The 19,418-nt window shown below is 41.1% G+C and overlaps 1 protein-coding gene across 2 annotated transcripts; it reads left to right on the forward strand.

Moving 5' to 3' along the window:
* Positions 1 to 275: 275 nt before the first annotated feature.
* zufsp (zinc finger containing ubiquitin peptidase 1) lies at positions 276 to 13,889 on the forward strand. 2 transcript variants are annotated; one of them, XM_051407301.1, is made up of 11 exons: positions 276 to 375; positions 3,086 to 3,623; positions 4,093 to 4,194; positions 6,565 to 6,687; positions 6,832 to 6,941; positions 8,720 to 8,888; positions 9,361 to 9,549; positions 11,608 to 11,773; positions 11,858 to 12,018; positions 13,297 to 13,517; positions 13,711 to 13,889. In XM_051407301.1, the coding sequence occupies exons 2-11, from the start codon at positions 3,095 to 3,097 to the stop codon at positions 13,756 to 13,758; spliced, it is 1,818 nt and encodes a 605-aa protein (XP_051263261.1). In that variant the 5' UTR covers positions 276 to 375; positions 3,086 to 3,094; the 3' UTR covers positions 13,759 to 13,889. The 2 variants fall into 2 exon arrangements, with proteins under 2 accessions (XP_051263261.1, XP_051263262.1); XM_051407302.1 differs by having other exon boundaries at positions 360 to 485.
* Positions 13,890 to 19,418: the final 5,529 nt, after the last annotated feature.

A 19,418-nucleotide genomic window follows, 5' to 3' on the forward strand; every position in this document is an offset into this window, starting at 1 on the left:
AAAAACTTATAATTAGAAAAAATAATTAAAGTAAAGTCCTTTACTTTCTATGTGCAAGCTCTATTTAAAGCAACAACATTTTAAATATGATTAAGACATTTATGCAAGATTCTCAAACATCCTTTTCTCATTTTTAACACTGTTTCTGGGTTAAGGTTAGTTTTATCTCATACACAAAAAAGATAGGGGACGCGAAACAAACAGCCAAAAAACAAACAACAGATCCCCATTTGTTTTGTTTTGTCATGGCAATTCTTTTATTGTGAAAGTTTGGACCGGAAATTTCACAGTTTATGGTGGCGGCATTAGCCTGAAAGGTTTCGAAGCTGAAGAAAGGAAAGGACAACACACCTCAAACCTCCCTGTGAATTAACCGTGAGTAGAGACAAACACACAGCAGTGGAGCCGAACTGTTACCGCCGAATGTGACTGAACACTGTATTGTCCATGGAAGGTTGCGCCATTATTCCAGTCACACATATCAGGTGTTTAATAGCGCTAATAATGTACCTGTGATTCTTATTCACGACAGTTTTGATCATGACAATGTTATCCTGCTTGTGAACATTTTTGTTAGCTGTCAGTACGAATCCTATTTCGGCATATACTCAAAACATTGTAGCACACATGTGAAAAAAGTGAATCTTTTGGACAGCAGACAAACTAAACTGACTGAACATTTCACTCTTATTCATTTGGAAGCCCCTTTCCGCCTATGTGATGAATACAAAAGGATTCTGTAAGTCATTATAATGAAAAACTTCATCAAAATAATGACATAGACATAACATAACATAACTTGACGTAAATCATTATGTTTACTCCAACAATACTATTTTCATTACCTTAATTAACTTTTCCATTTGACAAAATAACCCAGCCTTTTTTTAATGATTCATTCTGCCTCCTTTTTCTCCAAAATTAGTTTTTATTTTATTAGATTTTTTTCATACATATTTTCGACATATCTTTGGCAACGTGAAACACCACCACAACTGTAATATCTCATCACTGTGGCCCCTACTTCTCATATGGATACTATGGGGAAATGATTTGTACATGTCCTGTTTACATGAGTGACTTGAGTGGATGGGGCTTGTTTTGCTGCGTCCTTAGTGGATGAACTATTTTGGTGGAAATTGAGTTTTAAAAGTTCCACTGTGAATATATGTCTCACAACTAGAGGTGGGCGATATATATCGTTTGCGATAATATCGTCATTGTTGTTTTGACGATGTGCAAATTTCCATATCGAGTATTTAAATTACTTCGACAAAAACAATGAAACGCCCGCGGAAACTCCTCACATCCATTAATACACGGTGCAGCAGCGCTCTCTACAGCATGGCAGGATTCAGTCACACGACTAGTGGGCCTACGTGATCACATGACGTGATCACGTGACCTCTCGCTAGCATCCTCCTTGCAACAGTTTAGCAGCGCGTTGTGATGGTAGAGAGAAAATGCAAACACCTCCAGTCCCTGAAGCTACCGGTACGTCAGATGAGTTAGTGCCGAGACGTGGGTCCTATGGGCTTCAGCGTTCAGAGCGCTAAGCGCCTTCAGCGGTAAAAAGATGTCAGCGGAGACGGTTTTTTTTTGCGCAGCGCTCAGAGTGCTTCAAGTTGAAATCTGTTCAACTTTTAACACCGCTGGGCGCTCAGAAAATGAGTTTTTGAGCTCTCTCAGCGCTGCAAACGCGTTTGGTGGACACAAGTCCAGCTCAGACAATTCTAATCACATTTTAAAGGATATCGACTGATTATCGTTATCGCCAAAATCCCAAAAAATATTGAGATATTATTTTTTGCCCATATCGCCCACCCCTACTCACAACCATGTTTTTCTTCCTGGAGCAGTCACTATGCAAGACATTTTGAGATTTTGTCAACAAGAGCAAACTAAAAACAGGAAATTTTCAGCCATTACGAAACAATGCTTAAAACTGTAAATAAACCTTTTCAATTAAACACAATCTGAAGCAGTCGATGCATTTAGGTTGCCTTTAAAAATGTAAGTTTGATGTCATTGCAGCAGGTGTTACACCATATTCTGTGCCTGCATTATTCTTCTATGCTAGTAAATGATTCCCTCCTGTGAACGCACAGCAGCGACACACTCAAATGCACCAGTGCCTAGGAACAATATATCGTGAGACAGTTAAACTTCCAGTGTGTAACATTTAGGAGGGTCTATTGTCAGAAATGGAATATAATATTCATAGGTATGTTTTCATTCACCTGAATATAAGAATTGTTGTGTTTTTGTGACCTTAGAATGGGGCTTTTATATGTACAGACGCCGCGGGGTACCTTCCATGGAGTGCACGATGTTGGACCGCCATGTTTCTACAGTAGCCCAGAACTGACAAACCAAACACTGGCTGTAGATAGGGGCATCCGTGTTTGTGTGTTTTGTGGCCACCATAGTTTCTCCTTCGTGCTTGGAAAAGGAGGATGAAGCGAGGGAGTTGCAATCTGCAACTATGCTGCTAAATGCCACTAAATCCTACACCCTGGACCTTTTAAATTGTGATACAAATATGTAAAGATTCAAATCAGTGAGAGGAAGAATGAACGTGATACTCTTTTTAAACAGCAGAGGGCTCTATCTACTATTGACTTTGCTTGGTGGATGTCCTATGTCATCATCAAGGAGCACAGACATCATTTTCACTTTTCACTCAGTTTATACCCTACCTCTGAAATAAAAAGGGAAATTATGAGAGAATTTATATTTTGTAGATTTTCTCTAAGAAATAAATCAATCTTTTTCATTCATAATTTGTCATATTGTTAAAAAACAACATAAGAAAATCATATTGTGAACCTAGTATCATGAATTTTGTTGAATCATGAGTTGTTTATCATTAGATAACTTTGCCTTAATAAAATACGCCACACAATAAACTTAATGAATGATTTAAATCAGGTAATGTGAAGTAAATTGTAATAAGGTAAAGACCGGAAAAGCATTTGGTGTCAACTTTCAGAACCAAACACTTCTCTATACTTGGTGCTTCTGACTCAGTTCTGTTGGTACTCTGAGGTGTGTGAAAGTGAAAGTAACCTGTGTGTGTCTGTAGGCTGCAGCCATGCTAACCTGTGAAATCTGTGGTGAGGAGATAATGCTGGAGGAGGACATGAAGACACATCTCCTTCTCTGCCACCTGGAAAATGACATGCACTGCCCGCTCTGCTCCCTGTCTGGAGTGTCCTATGATGAACTCTGCTTCCACATTAGTTCTGCACATCCAGAGGAGCAGCACAGAGGACAGGATTCAGCCTCAGGCTCTGCTGGAACCAACACTGGTGTAACAGAGAGTGGAAAGCCCCAAACAGCCCCGGAGCTATTATTATCTCAGTCAAGCTGTGATACAGCTAGTGAAGCAACACCCACTGGTGCTTTTAGTGACGCCACAGACTCAGTGCGATCTGAACAGAATACTACACCAGACAATGGGTGTTCATCAGCTGGGGAGACTGCACCAATCACGTCCATGATGACAACACAGTGTGCTCAGACAAGACAGGAGTCTGTCCAGCACTGTACTGAGGACTATAATGGAAGTAAATCTGAGGATAACAAACCCAAACATAAGCATCTCTCATCACCAAGAAAAGGTGATTCAACTCTTTCAAACTTTATTTTACACTTTAAAGTCAGCATTGCCATTAAACATTTCTGCATTCAAATGTCTGTAAACACTAGAGCTATGTTTTATATGTAGTTGAGTTGTGTACTTACATTGTTTCCAACAGTGTTCAAACTCAGAGAAGTCAGAGAGTCATTTGTTTCGGATGAAGTATATTAGTCATCGGACATCTGGATTTTAAGTTATCAGAGAAACAAGCTGAGCTAACGTTAGCTTCAGGTCGGCTCGCAGCCCCTCCGGGACGTCCTTTGTCTGTCCAACAGCGTGGGAGGTTTTTGTAGTGGAGGAAACCTCCGTGGATAATTGGGCCCTCGGTAGATCCTGAACGATGAACACTGAAGGAATCCTAACCAAGAGAAGCCAACAACTCCCATGATCCTAGTGGCAGAAATGACTTATTGTATCTTTAAATTGTCCTGTATTTTGCGTTTTTACAGAGAAGCTGTTCTCCTGCCCCATGTGTGCACTGGTCTGCAGCAGTGCTTTCATCCTGCAGGAGCATGTCGAGTTGCATCTGCAGGAGCAGCAGTCAGTTGAAGGTAAATTTTCTGCCTCTGAGATTTGAATCTCTGCTGCCACGTACAGAACACTCCGATCTGTCACTTACCTGTTATCTGTACACAGTTAAACTGCAGGATCTAGTCAGATTTCTCAGGTGGCGCAAACAAATTCCACAAACACCAACCCAGGCAGCTGAGGTTAGAGGGGTTCATTATTACTACCACATAGTGTATGTGATGCATCTTTATTCATGGCTGATTGTTTGTCCAGTGTCAGCACTGGACAGGTGTTCACCAGCCGATTAGCCAGCAGTCTCTCAGGTATGTCACCTGCTCTCCTCTGACAGAACACATTTAGCTCATGTGGGGCGGTATTTTTGTGATCTCCCCATCCAGCAAAGGTGAATTTATCCTCATTTCTACTAGAAACCTTTTTTTATTTGGTGTGTAATCGCTACACATTTTTACAATTGGAGGATTGAGGAATCACTTTAGACCTACAACAATAATAAATGAGAATGTAAAAAAGTATATATACATATACTTTTTTGTCAAAGCCGCAGGGAGCCACTGTAGTGATTGAGTAAATGAGTAATATAAATGACATTGACGAGGGAATCAGCTGACACTGTTCTATCGCTGACTTATCAGTATTAATGTATATGTTATCTGATATGCGCCGTTATGAAAACAGTTTTTGTCTCTGTTATTATCTTGTGGTAATATATTATAGTGGTAGTACATATTGCAGAGTTTATCTAGCAGAGTGTGCTGTGATTTACAATACTGTGGCAAGCAGCTCTCAACAAAGTCAACTAGAATTGGTTGACTATCTACATCGATCATCCATAACATTGTGAGCACTGACAGGTGAAGTGAGTAACACTGATTATCTGTGTATCATGGCTCCTGTCAGTGGGTGAGATATATTAGGCAGCAAGTGAACATTTTGTCCTCAAAGTTGATGTGTTAGAAGCAGGAAAAATGGGCAGCGTGAGGATTTGAGCGACTTTGACAAGGGCCACATTGTGTTGGACGACTGGGTCAGATCTCCAAACCTGCAGCTCTTGTGGGGTGTTCCCGGTCTACAGTGGTCAGTACCTATCAAAAGTGGTCCAAGGAAGGAAAAGCAGTGAACTGGAGACAGGGTCATGGGGGGCCAAGGCTCATTGATGTACGTGGGGTAGCGAATGCTGACCCGTGTGGTCTGATCCAACAGACGAGCTACTGTAATATAAGATAAGATAAGATAAGATAAGATGTATCTTTTTTGATTCCCTGTAGGAGAAATTCAAGTTAGACACAGCAGCATAGGGGAATGTAGTGCAAAGAACAAGTACAATAAGCATCACAGAAAAGAATATTACAAAATTTAATAGAAAATATGAGACTTTAAATGAAAAATATATACTCTATATGCAATATGCAGTAAAATTTAATTTTATGTTCAATAATTGAACATAAACTGTAGCTCAAAGTGCTGAAAATGTTAATGCTGGTTCTGATGTGTCAGAACACACAGTGCAGTGTGTACAGTACGGTTTGTTGGTATGGGGCTGCATAACATTATGACCAGGTGGTCATAATGTTATGGCTGATCAGTGTTTATATTAAATTATTGAACATGTTAAAAAAAACAATTATTTAACTGGAATATTCTTCAAATTATTTGTCGAAGAAAGCAGCTTTCTGAGTACCTTTTCAGGGTAGTATCAGAGCACAATCCACATAGAAAAGAGCTGTTTTCATCCCAGCTTAATAGTTCACTATATCTGCCGCCATATCTGTTATCAATTGAAGTGAATTTTCCGCTCCAAAATCGTTATTCAGCTCAGAAATTCTATGAAAGAGAAAGCAAGAACCTGCTTCAGTGTATAATGCACTATACAAGTGTTTCAGCAACTCTTCAGTTCAAGCTTCATTCAGGCCTAACAATGCCTTGGTAACCTTAGTAACTGTTCTGTAGAATTACAGGAACACCAATAGTGAATACTGTGTGTCTCTTTGTCTCTTGTAAAATGTTTGAACACAGTGGTTTCCAACATGGGGGCCAGGACCCCCACTAGAGGTCACCAAAGCTTCATTGGTCCATTCATTGGCTTTCTTGATTTTAAGGCATGTGATAATATCTATACAGCGGTATGTGTGTTCATACACACACAGTAGGCCTACATCACAGTATTTGGTTCACTTCTGTGAATAAAATTTGCCATAAAATATGCCTTAGTCAGGGGTGGTCAGTTTACTAAATGAAAGGTTGGGAACTACTGTTTTAATTTATCCTGTAGGCTAACATAATTAATCTCATTAATAGATGACACAGAGTGAACCAGAGAAAAGACCATTAGCCCATCTGTCTCAGTCATGTGAAATAAGTTTGCAATACCTGGACTCACATGGCGTTTCCAGTCTGTTTTACAGGAGAGAAGAGATATGAGTGCCCTATGTGCTCGGTCGTCTGCAGTAACAGCTTCAGTCTGCAGGAACATGTGGAACTGCATTTAGAGCAGGGAGCAGCTGCAAACTCTGCAGGTGGGCAGATGTTCATACCTTCCTCACTCCGTTCACCACATCCTTCACTCCGTTCCCCATGTTGCACTTTTTTTCTTCTATATCTATTGATGTGGTGCACACTTAACCTGTACCTTCCTAGCCTTTGGTTGACCTGTGTTGCAGGGAGCCCTGGCTCTGACCTGAAGCTGGCCAGACAGCTTCAGCAGGAGGAGGAGCATACGAGGAAGCAGGAGGAGGCCCAGCAGGAGAAAGAAGAGTTCAAGAAGCTGCAGGTCTGGATTATACACTGCAGCACACCTACTGCGCAGACCACAAGTATTTAGATAATACAACGTTTTTGTGAACAGTGTAAAACTGTAGCGATTTTATTGTTCTGCTGCCCTGTTCGAACTTTTGGAGTACTATAAGGGCTGCAATTCCTTCCCAGTATTAAAAGTTATATGCACGAAATGCACTGCCACTAGATGTCGCAGTAGAGCACCAGCATCTCAGACCAAAACAATGGGCACTACTGCCAAGCAGTTAGACAGACTCAACAAAATTCCACTGAAAATCTGGTGTTTTAGTCTATCCACTGTCTTTCCAGCAATCACCACCTTTACTTTGGCTTCTATGGCTGCCATCTTTGGGGACAAATACACTGTCAAAGTATGTCCAAAGTTTTAGTTTCTGTGACTCACAGGCTCAGATTGTTATTCTCAGTGTCTGACAACATTAGACCTTTTGTTTAACCAGAAACAGACGTTACATCACCCGCCACCAGACTCCAGTCTTTCCACTGTTCCAACAATCCCCAAGTCTGCTTTGATAGAAATAAATCCTTAATTCACAGAGTTAGATGTAAAAATATTTGGGAAGAGGGCTGCTATGGCTGCCTTCCTTGGTATTTTGTCCTTTTGTTGTGATGATGCAGATGAAGACCCTCTTTACACCTGTCACTAATATGCATCATGGATCATTTCCTCCTGGAGACACACTGTAGATACACAAAGAACAGTTTTATGTAGCCTGAACATGTGTATTTTTTTGTCAAGCTGTGGTAGTAGAATCTGCACAGCTGCATTTAAATGACAGTGGACAGAAAACCCAGGATATTAGGAATAATGACATCATGGGCTCTCTTGCACTCAGCGCAATTGACTTTGTACACTGGCGCTTGTATAATTCCTATTTTGCACTCGACGCACATTGGAATTTTCCCTCCACCGACGCACGTCCTTAAATTAGAGAATGAACTTGCGCTCCGGGGGGCGGTTCAGTGAGAAGAGGAGGCGTGTTCTGCAGCAAACGTTCCCTGGTGCTATTTTGCTGTTTCAGAAAACAATTCCGCCACAGACCAGGAAAAACCTAGTCTAAAGTCAGTGGCGCTTATTCAGATGCTATTTTAAGGGCGCAGACTTGAGGGGATGCGCCTGAGAGGCAGCAGCAACATCGCCACCCGGTCAAGACGGGCATTAATACTTTGCCGCATCCCGGACAGCTCCTGCTCCAGCATGTCAAACCCGGTTTGCTGCAGGAACGGGTGGTCCTCCGGCGTGTAGTGGGTCTGGATCCTCTGCACCTTGGTGTTTGCACTGCTCCCTCCTCAGCTGGCCCTTGCGCACTGCTCCCGAGGCCAGGGTCTTCTTCCTGGAAGCTGTGTTACATTGTTTAATTTATTGTATGGCTAGATTTGAGATCCGCCCACAAAGCTACTTGCGTTTTGCGTTTGATACTTGTGTTTCAGATCGGCAAGATAGGGCCCCATGAGTCCTCCATTCGGCTTTTTTGGTGTTGTTTTTATTGACTGGATTGGTTAGAAATGTGACGTACGTTTTCTGTCAACCTCACCAAACTAACTGTCAGAAACATCGCTGATTAAGGCCATATACGCCACAGGGTTCAACACAGTGGAGCTGAGCTGTACATTACAAAATGTTTACCAAAACTCTCATGATCTGAACTTGTGGTTTCTCTGTGTACATGTGATGCAAGGGGGGTGTTTGTGTATCTGAGCACTGTCAGTCTTTCACAATCTCAGCCTGACCTGTGTGCTGTGTTGTCTGTGCAGAGGCAGTTTGGTCTGGATGGCAGAGGGGGCTACTGCAGGCAGATGGAGAGAACTATGGGGAGAGCTGTGGCCAGGGGCCTCATGGCCCCTGCAGAGTTCCACTTTAAAAGGGCTGAGATGATGGAGTCTCTGGCCTCAGGGGTTGATGATGGCAGAACCAGAACTCATGGTATGTTTGTGCATCTCCTGCAACCACAACTCACACATAAAAAAAGTTTCATTAAGGTTCAACTAGTCATCCATTACATTAATCTCTAAAATCTCTAAAGTGCCCCCATTAATGGATTTTTTAAATGCTAATTCTAATATTCTATTCAATTCAATTTTATTTGTATAGCGCCAATTCACATGAAATTGATTTAAGTGAGAGTAATTGTGGAAATATTTTATGTTGTCCTGGAAATTTTAAAATTCAATTTTAGCCCCTTACTCACCTGTGTAAACCAGGGTGCTTATTTTGTTTAAAACTTCACTGTTGGTAGGATAAGCTGTGTGAAGCCTGGTAAATTATATAGTCATTGGTGAGTAAAAATGTCTAAACTGAAACCTATTTAAGTTCCAGTTTGTAACAATTAGGAGGATCTGTTAACCCTTAGTAAGACTGAGCTTACCTTGTTTAATGCACTCTGTTGTCTGGCCAGGTGTGATCAGAGCCTTATATGACTACTACCAGACTGAATGCAGAGACTGCGTCCATGTGTGGCTGAGTGCTGACACTGACCACTATTGCTCCTCAGAAGGGGATAAAGGCTGGGGCTGTGGATACAGAAACTTCCAGATGCTCCTCTCATCTCTACACAGAATAGACACATATGCTCCCTTACTGCCAGGTACACAATCACACTGCACATTCTCTGACCAGCTTTGTTGTTTGTTTTTTATTATTATTATTTATTGACAAAAACAAACAGATATGGTCAACATAGGTAAGATGAAATGCTCGACATTGTATAGATAAGGAAATAAAAGGAGGCTGAGTTACATTGATGCTTACTTGTGATGCAAAGCTGAGGTGTTTTTAAGGGGATTAAGGTCTTCTACTCATTCATAACCATAGTCCATTCTGTTGGCCTTTCCACTTTGTCTCAAGGAAAAAGTAATTTGTTCCATAACATACATTTCCTGAACTATTTCTATCCATTCAAGATCTGTTGGAGACTCTTCTCTCAGCCATTTCCTGCTCATTGCTTTTTTGTTACCTGCTAGTAGTATTTCTAGTAGTTTCCCAAACTGGTCTGATCTCTGTTACCAACCTATCATGTAAGAAGAAATATATCGGCACGCCTAAAACAAAATGAACACGAGCAGCAGACATATTACCACACATTCTGCATCACTGACCATGTTCAAGTTTGTTGCTTTGTGACCTTTTTTTTTTAGGCTTTATAAAAATACCTTAAAATGTTTTTCCAGGTGAATTCCCTTCACAGGTCTGAGCTTGAGGTTGTAGACTGTGTCCTACAGATGTTTAACCATCTTCAGTTTATTTTATGTTAGCTTCTTTTTCCCACCTTTTTTAAAAAAAAATGTGGAAAGACCCCTTTCCAATTGTAAAGATGAATAAATCCTGGAAATCAATTTTCTGTCAGTATTACCCTTTTATGCGGACCGTCTTTGTTTTATGAGTCATAAGTCATTTTGTTAATGTTCGAGTGGAAACTGGAATAATTCTATTATTATGATTATTATCATTTTTATTGTTATTATTATTATTATTATTATTATTGGCATCATCGTCATGGAAAGCACTGGACAGCTGAAGATAGAGAGAACAGGGGGAGAGAGAGGGTAGCAAAGGGCCACAGGTCAGATTCTAACCCATGGCCATTGCAGCAGGGACTAAGCCTTGGTACATTTGGGCGGCTGTGGCTCAGCGGAAGAGCGGGTTACTCAAATGGTGAATGGTAAATGGACCTGTACTTGTATAGCGCCTTTCTAGTCTTCCGACCACTCAAAGCACTTTTACACTACATGCCACATTCACCCTTTCACACACGCAAAGTCCATCGAACAGAAACTAACATTCATACACATTCACACACTGAACCCAAAATGGCCCAATGCCGTGCATCGGGAGCCATTTTGACAGCAAGTCTTGTAATTCTGATGACTGAAACACTTTTTGATATCAAGCTCCGATGTAGCTGAAATATCTCTGTGTGACATCGCCTCACCCACATTTGGCCAGTTATCCATGTATAATAGGAGAGTTCACCCCCAGAAAAGCATAGTACATCAAGGTGGAAGAAAATATTTTAGGGTGGATTTCTTCCTTTAAGTGTCTATTATTTAGGGGGACCTATTGTCAGAAATTAAATAATAAATATATTCATGCTGTCATTTTTATCGACAGACGCTGCGGGTCGCCTTCCATGGAGTCCGCAATGTTGAACCATCATGTTTCTCCAGAACGGACAAACCAAACCCCAGCTCTAGACAGGGCCTTTCACATTTTGTATTTGATATGCAGTCATCATGTCACCAGTGGTGGCTGTGGCTCATAAGGTAGAGCAAGTCGTCCAGGTTGGCAGTTTGATCCCCTGCTCTTCGACATGCAGTGAGCATGTCGAAGTGTCCTTGTCCAAGATACTGAACCCCAAATTGCTCCTGATGCTATGCATCGGTGTGTGAATGCGCATTGAGTGGTTGAAAGACTAGAAAGGCGCAATATAAGTACAGTCCATTTACCATCGTAGTTCCTGTTCCAAGTGCAAATCCTAAATCCTACACACTTCAAAAGAGACAAGTGGTCACTTACTAAGGTTAAAACACTGAGAATGAGTAAAACTCTAACAGCTCTCTTAAGAATTTAGTGTTTTTGTTGTTTCCATGTCTGCACCTGTACATATTTCAGTTCTTTCCCTTTATTCAATGTTCTCTTCCTCCAGAGAAGGCAGTGCCTAGTATACCTCAGGTGCAGAGTATGATCGAGGGGGCTTGGAAAGAAGGACTGGATCCACAAGGTGCATCTCACTTCAACCAGCGGCTGCAGGGAACACAAGCCTGGATCGGAGCAACAGAGATTTTTGCCCTCCTCACCAGTCTGGGAATCAGGTGTGCACTACACTCTGTCTAATTAGACTCAACTGGGTATTATATAAGTTAAATGTAACACTAAATTGAGGATTGTGTTTTCAGTGCCCGCATTATCGACTTCCACCAGCCAACAGGCCCAGGTGACACCCACCCCCGGTTGTTTGACTGGGTGAAGCAGTACTACAGTCAGTCCAGCAGGAACAGCAGACTGCCCCCCAGACTCATCCACACCTCCCTGCCCCCACTTTACCTGCAGCACCAAGGTACACAGCATCACCACCGCCATATTGCTATCACACACTGTATAGCTGTACAGAACTGATGGCTTCATACACTTAAACTGGATGATGTTCTCAGGCCTGAACTTAATGTACATGGATCAGATCTATAGCTTGAAAGGAGCAGTTGTTTTATATTCATGGTCCTCTAGTTGTAGTTTTGAAGAAGAATTATAATTAACTATAAACTCATCTATTAATAGACATATTTATCACATATATACAATTCCTGTAAAGAAAGAAGGAACAAAGAAGGAATATTTGGAACAACAACCGATTCTAATGAAACAAAGATTGAATATTCAGTAGATTTTCAGATCTCCTCCTGCTTTTGAAGCATTTAAAACATTGTCTGGCTTTTGAAACTCTTTGAGGCTTATGAATAGTAAAATTTAATTTATTATCTGTAGTGTGTCTTGCATGTGTGTCTGTCCGCTGTTAATCTCGCATACTACTGGACCAATCAGCTTCATATTTATTGTGCACACGTATGACTATATGCTCAAGGACCTCTTGGTTGCAGTGATTCAGTATGTATTATCAAAAACCGGCATGGTACTTACTATACCTCCCTATTCACTGCTGGAGAAAACGATTTTAAATGATTGTACTGAGGAAATATCATATCTGGATTTTATGATTCACTTATATCTGGGTCCCCTGAGTCTTCCGAAGTTAAATTTAGAGTTTGGAGTGATGATTCATTACAGAAAGACATTTAATTTTATGAGTGGGAAGATACTTGCAAGAAAGCCAAAGCACAAACAGCAAATACCCATCAAAAGCTTTAACAATATAATTGGTTGATGCGCATATTTATATCACTCCAGAAAAGTTACACAATTTTAATAGTGATATCCCAGATTTTAGATGTGTGGAACATTTTCCACTGTGTTTGGGAATGTTATGAGATAACAGATGACGGCATTATCATGGAAAAATGTCCAAAGTCCAAATATTGGTAAATGGAACAAGAGCTGTTAATGTTATGGGGTCCTTTAATAAAATCCACAAACATGGAACGTGTGCTGGGTCAACAGAGTGAATTTGTGACAGTCACCAGAGTGAATATTTTTTTGATTTACTTTTTTGTATGTTTGTTTTTTTTAACATATTATCTTTCAAATGAATCTAAATTAATGTGTTAAATTTGACAGCTTTTGACCCCTAACCATTATTTTAGCCTGCCATGCCACCCCTCTAGATCCACCCCTGTTGGGAACAACTATAATGTAGGTCTCTTCACCATGTGTCCTGCTGCAGGTCACAGCCGTTCTATAGTGGGCTTAGAGCAGAAGAAGAACGGGAAACTGTGCCTACTGCTCCTGGATCCTGGTTCCTCTGTGTCGGACACCCAGAAGCTGCTGAGCAGGGACACTGTCTCCACAGCCGTCCACCACGTCAGGAAGTTCTACGGCAGCCTGAAACACAAACAGTACCAGGTGGTGGCAGTACAGGGCGTGTTGTCTGCTGAGGAGAAACAGGTGAGCTGTGATGGAACAGAGATGTGTGTGGCCTGAGGTACTCCAGGTTGTCATCATTAACCAAACAAAGACCTTGGTTGAATATCTTGGCAGTCCTTGATTTAGAGTTCTGATGAGGTGTGCAGACTATGAATAAGTGCAGCAAAAACTTGCTCTTTATCAGTATATCAGCACACTTTATTTGTTTTCACAGATTAGCATCTTGGATTCCAGGACGTTACATGCTGAAAGGATCCCATGAACAGAAATGCACCTCTTTATCTCCTGTTTGTTTTTACTGCGAACATATATTTGATGTTCCATTTCAGACTATTTGATGTAGATTTTTGCTAATAAACTCTTTATTTTTTTAAATAAACTATGTGCTCTCCATGCTGTGCATTTACAGTTTCTGGATAATGCATGAGAGAGGAAATGGAACAGAACGACCCTGTCTGCCCAATCTATCCATGTGGCTGTCACACTATTTAACTCAAAATAACACTGTGGTGTCAAATGGAACCAGAAAAAAGAATGTGTTCTCAATTGACTCATCTGGTTAAATAAAGGTAAAATAAATTAAAGATGCAAGCAGCGTTGGGCGGGACCTTGCACTCCACGGACCTCGGGGCGTGCTGCGGCTGCGTCACATGGCGTCGTAACACGTGCGGACCACAACATGACAATTTCACGTAAATCAACTCAAAATCGGAGCCAGAGCTACTGCCGCTCAGTCAGTATGTCCCAGTGCATTCATTCCAAGGGGACGGGCAGAAGGCAACCACAAAGTAATCAGATTACATTGTTTACGTGTTTTTTTTTTTTTTTTTTAGTTCCCCCACTGCAACTCTGCGACTCATGTTGCAGCTATACTCCCTGCTGACTGACTGACCCGCTGGGAGTTCCTCCCCCCTCATCCCTCCCTCTTCCCCTGTCATCACTGTATTGCCGAGGTGCGGTGAGAACGGGAAGCACTGTCTGTATTCCTTGCTGGACAACCACCGGTCGGTGACTATCTGCAGGTTTCAGCCAGCGTAAAGAGCTGGGTCCTCCTCCGAACCTATTTATAGCAGTAAACTGGGTTCATGTGAGCTGTTCAAAGGGAGTGTGTTAAACATTGTGGACGTCGGACACAAGGGTGAACAGAGCAGGTATGATAGACTATCCCACAACTTTGTACTGTATGCATACAATGATTTTTGCCCTGTAAATTAGACCAGTTATACTGACACTTTCAATATATATAAAGGGTACAGATCATATCTTTAAGTAATGCTAACAAATGATAAAGCCAGTTTGACTTTCTGTGATTAATTCCCATTTAATCGATCATCCGTTAAGGAATATTATTTACAGTTAATTGATATGCAACCAGAAACTATGTAATCATTTTGATTCAACTCTTTCCTAAATAAGTTTGACTTGATATTTTACAATTTTGACTCCGAAGTTAAAAGAAGAAAAAATCCGTGTGATGTTCTTCATGTCACAGGTCACAAAAATATTGTAGAACCAGTGTAACTGTACCACATTCATCAACTCTGTTTTATTAAACCTTCTATTACTGGTCAAAATTTTTAAAAAAAGGACCTTACATTTTCCCAGCCTCTATGATTGAAAAAAGAACTTAATATTTCTATGAGAACAGGGCAAATGGTAAATTAAAGCTGCAAGCAGCGATGGACCCGGCGCGCAACTCAGGGCGTGCTGCGGCCGCGTCACGTGCCGTCGTAACACGTGCGAACCACAACATGAAAATCTCACGTAAATCAGCTCAAAATCGCCACACAGCACTTACATCCATTTGCCACTAGGTGGCGCTCGGACTATTACCAAATATTATCACTTAGACGTGTTCAGGGCGGGACTCTTATCGAACATGTGAAGTTTCGTTGCAGTCGGATCATGTACGCAGAAGTTATGACGAATCCCTCTTACATGGCGAAGGTTTGAAATTGGATGCCACGGGACGCCACGCCACGGGCACAATGTTGGACAAAAAAAACTGACTGCACTGACCAATTTTGAAGTAGATCCAATAGAACCTGTAGGAGGAGTTAGTTAAAATAGAAGCCCTGAAATACCAAAAATTACATCACAGTATGACATTCGTTCAAAATGGCCAACTTTGACGGCACGCCATGGACACGCCCTTCAACGTACAGTCACAAATAGCACAACTTGTAATCAGCAACATTATTCAAGAGTACTGTCAAGTTTTGAAGCAGATCTGATAAATTCTCTAGGAGTTTGTTCAAATACAAGACCACAGACTTCAAAATGGCCAACTTTGACGGCACGCCACGGACACGCCCTTCAACGTACAGTGAAAAAATGAACAGCGTTCATTCAGCACCATTTTGTGACTGTACTGACCAATTTTGAAGCAGATCCCAGAAATTCCCTAGGACGAGTTCGTTCAAATGCAAGACGAAAATTCACCGAAAATGACCACGGACTTAAAAATGGCCAACTTTGACGGCACGCCACGGACACGCCCTTGAACGTACAGTTACAAATTGAACAGCGTTCATTCAGCACCATGTTTTGACTGTACTGACCAATTTTGAAGCAGATCCGATAAATTCCCTAGGAGGAGTTCGTTCAAATACAAGCCCAAAAAGTCAAAATGACCACAAAATGATGAAAATTAAAAATTGAAATTGCAGACTTCCTGTGGGTTTTGGGGCATGGGTCCAAGAGTCTATGCGTAGCAATTTTCGTACATGTGGGCCTTACGTGTCTTGGGGGCTGATTCTGGGGGGCGTGGCTTAGATGTTTGGCGGCGCCCGTGCACGGGGACAATGTCCTATCGATATTTTAGCTACGTTTGAATTTTGTGCAAATTTTCATGCGACTTTGAGGATGTTGCGGGGGTCAAATATGCGGTCAAATAGGCACCAAATAATAATAATAATTCTAACAGGAACAATAGGGTCTTGCACTTTCAGTGCTCGATCCCTAATAACACATTTAGAGCATAGTGGGTTGAACATAGGTCGTTTTTAATTGTTTTTGTGTTGTCCAAAGCAGTGGAGCTTCATGTCTGATCATTCTGCACTAATTTGTGTTAAATGTGTCCCAAATACCAATAGGTTTATTCTCATAGAAATATGAAGCTGAGCATTAAATACATGGTCCTGGAATAAGTACCCTATGGAGCTTTAAATGAAACTGTTGTTCTTTAATTGAAAAAGGCTCATTCCGCTGAATCTATGCCTTTTCTATACTGAGGACATTACTTGCATAAATATGCATATATTATTATGCAAAATGTCTTGGACTTGTTCTAAGTACAATTTGAAGATACATCATGTAAAATAAAAAAAAATACCTAGAACACCGAAAAAAAGCCCATCCCCACTCACTAACACTACACTTCATCACAAAATATAATGATTAGAATAGGCCTACATCAGAAATCTTCTCTCTATCTCCTTTTTTTTCATCGGAAAGTAATAACATCTTAAAATACCAATTCGGTAGAATGGCCCAACAGAATACATAGATCAGAACCAGTAAAGAAAAATGTAGCTGTCATTTTATTTTACTTTAGCTATCATGGATTTAAATGATAATCACATCATATGTTGTAGGCTAGTGTTTGGTAAATGGACCTGTACTTGTGTAGCGCCTTTCTAGTCTTCCGACCACTCAAAGCGCTTTTACACTACGTGCCACATTCACGCTTTCACCCACATTCACTCAGTGATGGCAAAGTCCATCGAACAGAAACTAACTCATTCATACACATTCACACACCGATGCTGCGCATCAGGAGCAATTTGGGGTTCAGTATCTTGCTCAAGGATACTTCGACACGTGGCAGGAGGAGCCGGGGATTGAACCAACAACCTTCCGATTAGGGGAACACCCGCTCTGCCTCTGAGCCACAGCCACCCGTTTGTAGGCTAGAAGTTTGTAAAAATAATTTTAAGAATAGATCTTTAGCACATTTAAGTGTTTTTCTTCAGGACCTGTAGTCAGCTGTGGAGAGAGTCACCTTGTTCCTGGGTAAAGAGCTGACTGATGAGCAGCTGGCCAATGTGGTGAAGCACAGCACCTTCAACAACATGAGGAGGATCCCTCAGGCCAACTACGAACAGGTCCCAGGTGAACTTAACTCATGAGGTAAGGTAAGAGTGTTTACTGCTTCAGTTGCATACACAGACTGTATAAAATAGACCTATTCTCCTTGGCGTCACCCATAGGTTTCTGAAGAGCCGTTTGAAGCTCAGTGTGGTGTTGTCATCCGTCCGTAAAATCTGTGATCGTACCATACTGAGAAATAAAATGCACTCAGTCTCTTACTGAATCAGTACTGTACACAATTTTCACACCCTACTTTAATACATACTCTACATTTTCACATGCTTGGAAAGAGTTTCACAAGACATAGCGGAGAAGAATTAAATCACATTTCGCAGAAGAGAATGAAAGAATCACAGGAAGTTTGTCTGTCACAGATTATCATAGTTGCCCTGCGCATGGACATTCAGACGCACCTTTTTTTTACAAAATGTAGGTGAATACCTCCATCTCAAATCCACTGGTAAAAAGAAAGGAGCTGTCTAAATAAAGATATAAGTGGCCAACAGACCACGAGTGGGTCAGCCCTTACAAATGGGAATGAGTACTAAGCAAACTGTTCAGTTTGCCATAGAGTATTTGATGTTATGGCGGGCTTTCCAAACTGAATCAACATTTAGTCAGGGACTACCATGTGCAAGTGGAGTGGAATTATTTTTGACATACCAAAAATGTCTATGATCTGATATTTTAATCCAGAATACAACTGATGCAACTGTACTTTACTAATATCAACTCTTTATTCCCTTTACATTCATGTTGAGAGTAGCAAAAGACTTTTATGAATAAAAAGCACAAATTGGTGCATAAAAAAATCTCCAGCATGCAGGAAATTAAGTGACTGACACTCAAAATTTCATGAGGGAGAACCCCAGACTCCCTGCTTGATTTGTGTCCCTCAGTATGGGGTCGCTCCCAAGGTCCCTTAATTTCCCACACAGAAGGTCGCAACCCTAGCTAGAGGTACTGCATTTTTGAGTACTCATTGTTATGTTTGGGGAACTGGGCTACTGTCTTCCATGTATTTCTGTCCCCGTCATATTAATGAATACAAATACAGCTGTCAAGTCAAGTATCTGGACAGTGACATAGTTGTTGTTAGGAATGGAACTGTATTTATCTACTGTATGTATCTAGTTATTACTGAACAACATCCTGTCAAATGCAGGGAATCTCAAACTCAAGTAAATGTAGACGTAATAGATTGGAGTAAACACAAAAAGTAGTTTATTCCAGGAAAGTCCTGCACTACACTGAATATCCAGACTAATAATACATGGCGTGGAGTGAGGATGGATGACTGCAACCTTTTTCCTTCTCCTTTCATGAACTGTGAACATCCATCGGTGACTGGAAGAATCACTTCATCGTGGCCCAAAACGAAAGGTTTGATGAGGTTTTCTGCAGAGAGATGAAGATAAAGGACTGTGCTCTGTCTTTTATCTGGGACATCTGGGACATTGAGGGTCAGTTGTTGGTCTCATGACAGCAAAAAGAAGTCGCAGCTCATGAACACAAGAAACACAAGCTGTACAGAATAACAGGATTCATGTCAGCTTCTCTTTGTGCATTTGAGCATGTGGCTACACTTCACTTTACTGCTGTTCTCCAAAGCATACGGTAGGTCTTCCTTCCTTCCAGTCAGACATTGGCTTCCATTCATTTTAATGTTTTATTCTGTTGAGGACTGAATATGTGTAATTTTGATACGGTAGACTTTATCTCCGTATCTGGCTTGTTTTCATCAAACTCCAACTATTGCCTCACTGTTGGCATCAGTCTGCAGAGAATCCTCAGGTAATCTTTCACATGTTCTCATGTCTGTTTTACAGT

The sequence above is a fragment of the Dicentrarchus labrax genome, unplaced genomic scaffold, assembly GCF_905237075.1.
Source record: "Dicentrarchus labrax unplaced genomic scaffold, dlabrax2021, whole genome shotgun sequence".
NCBI lineage: Eukaryota > Metazoa > Chordata > Actinopteri > Moronidae > Dicentrarchus > Dicentrarchus labrax.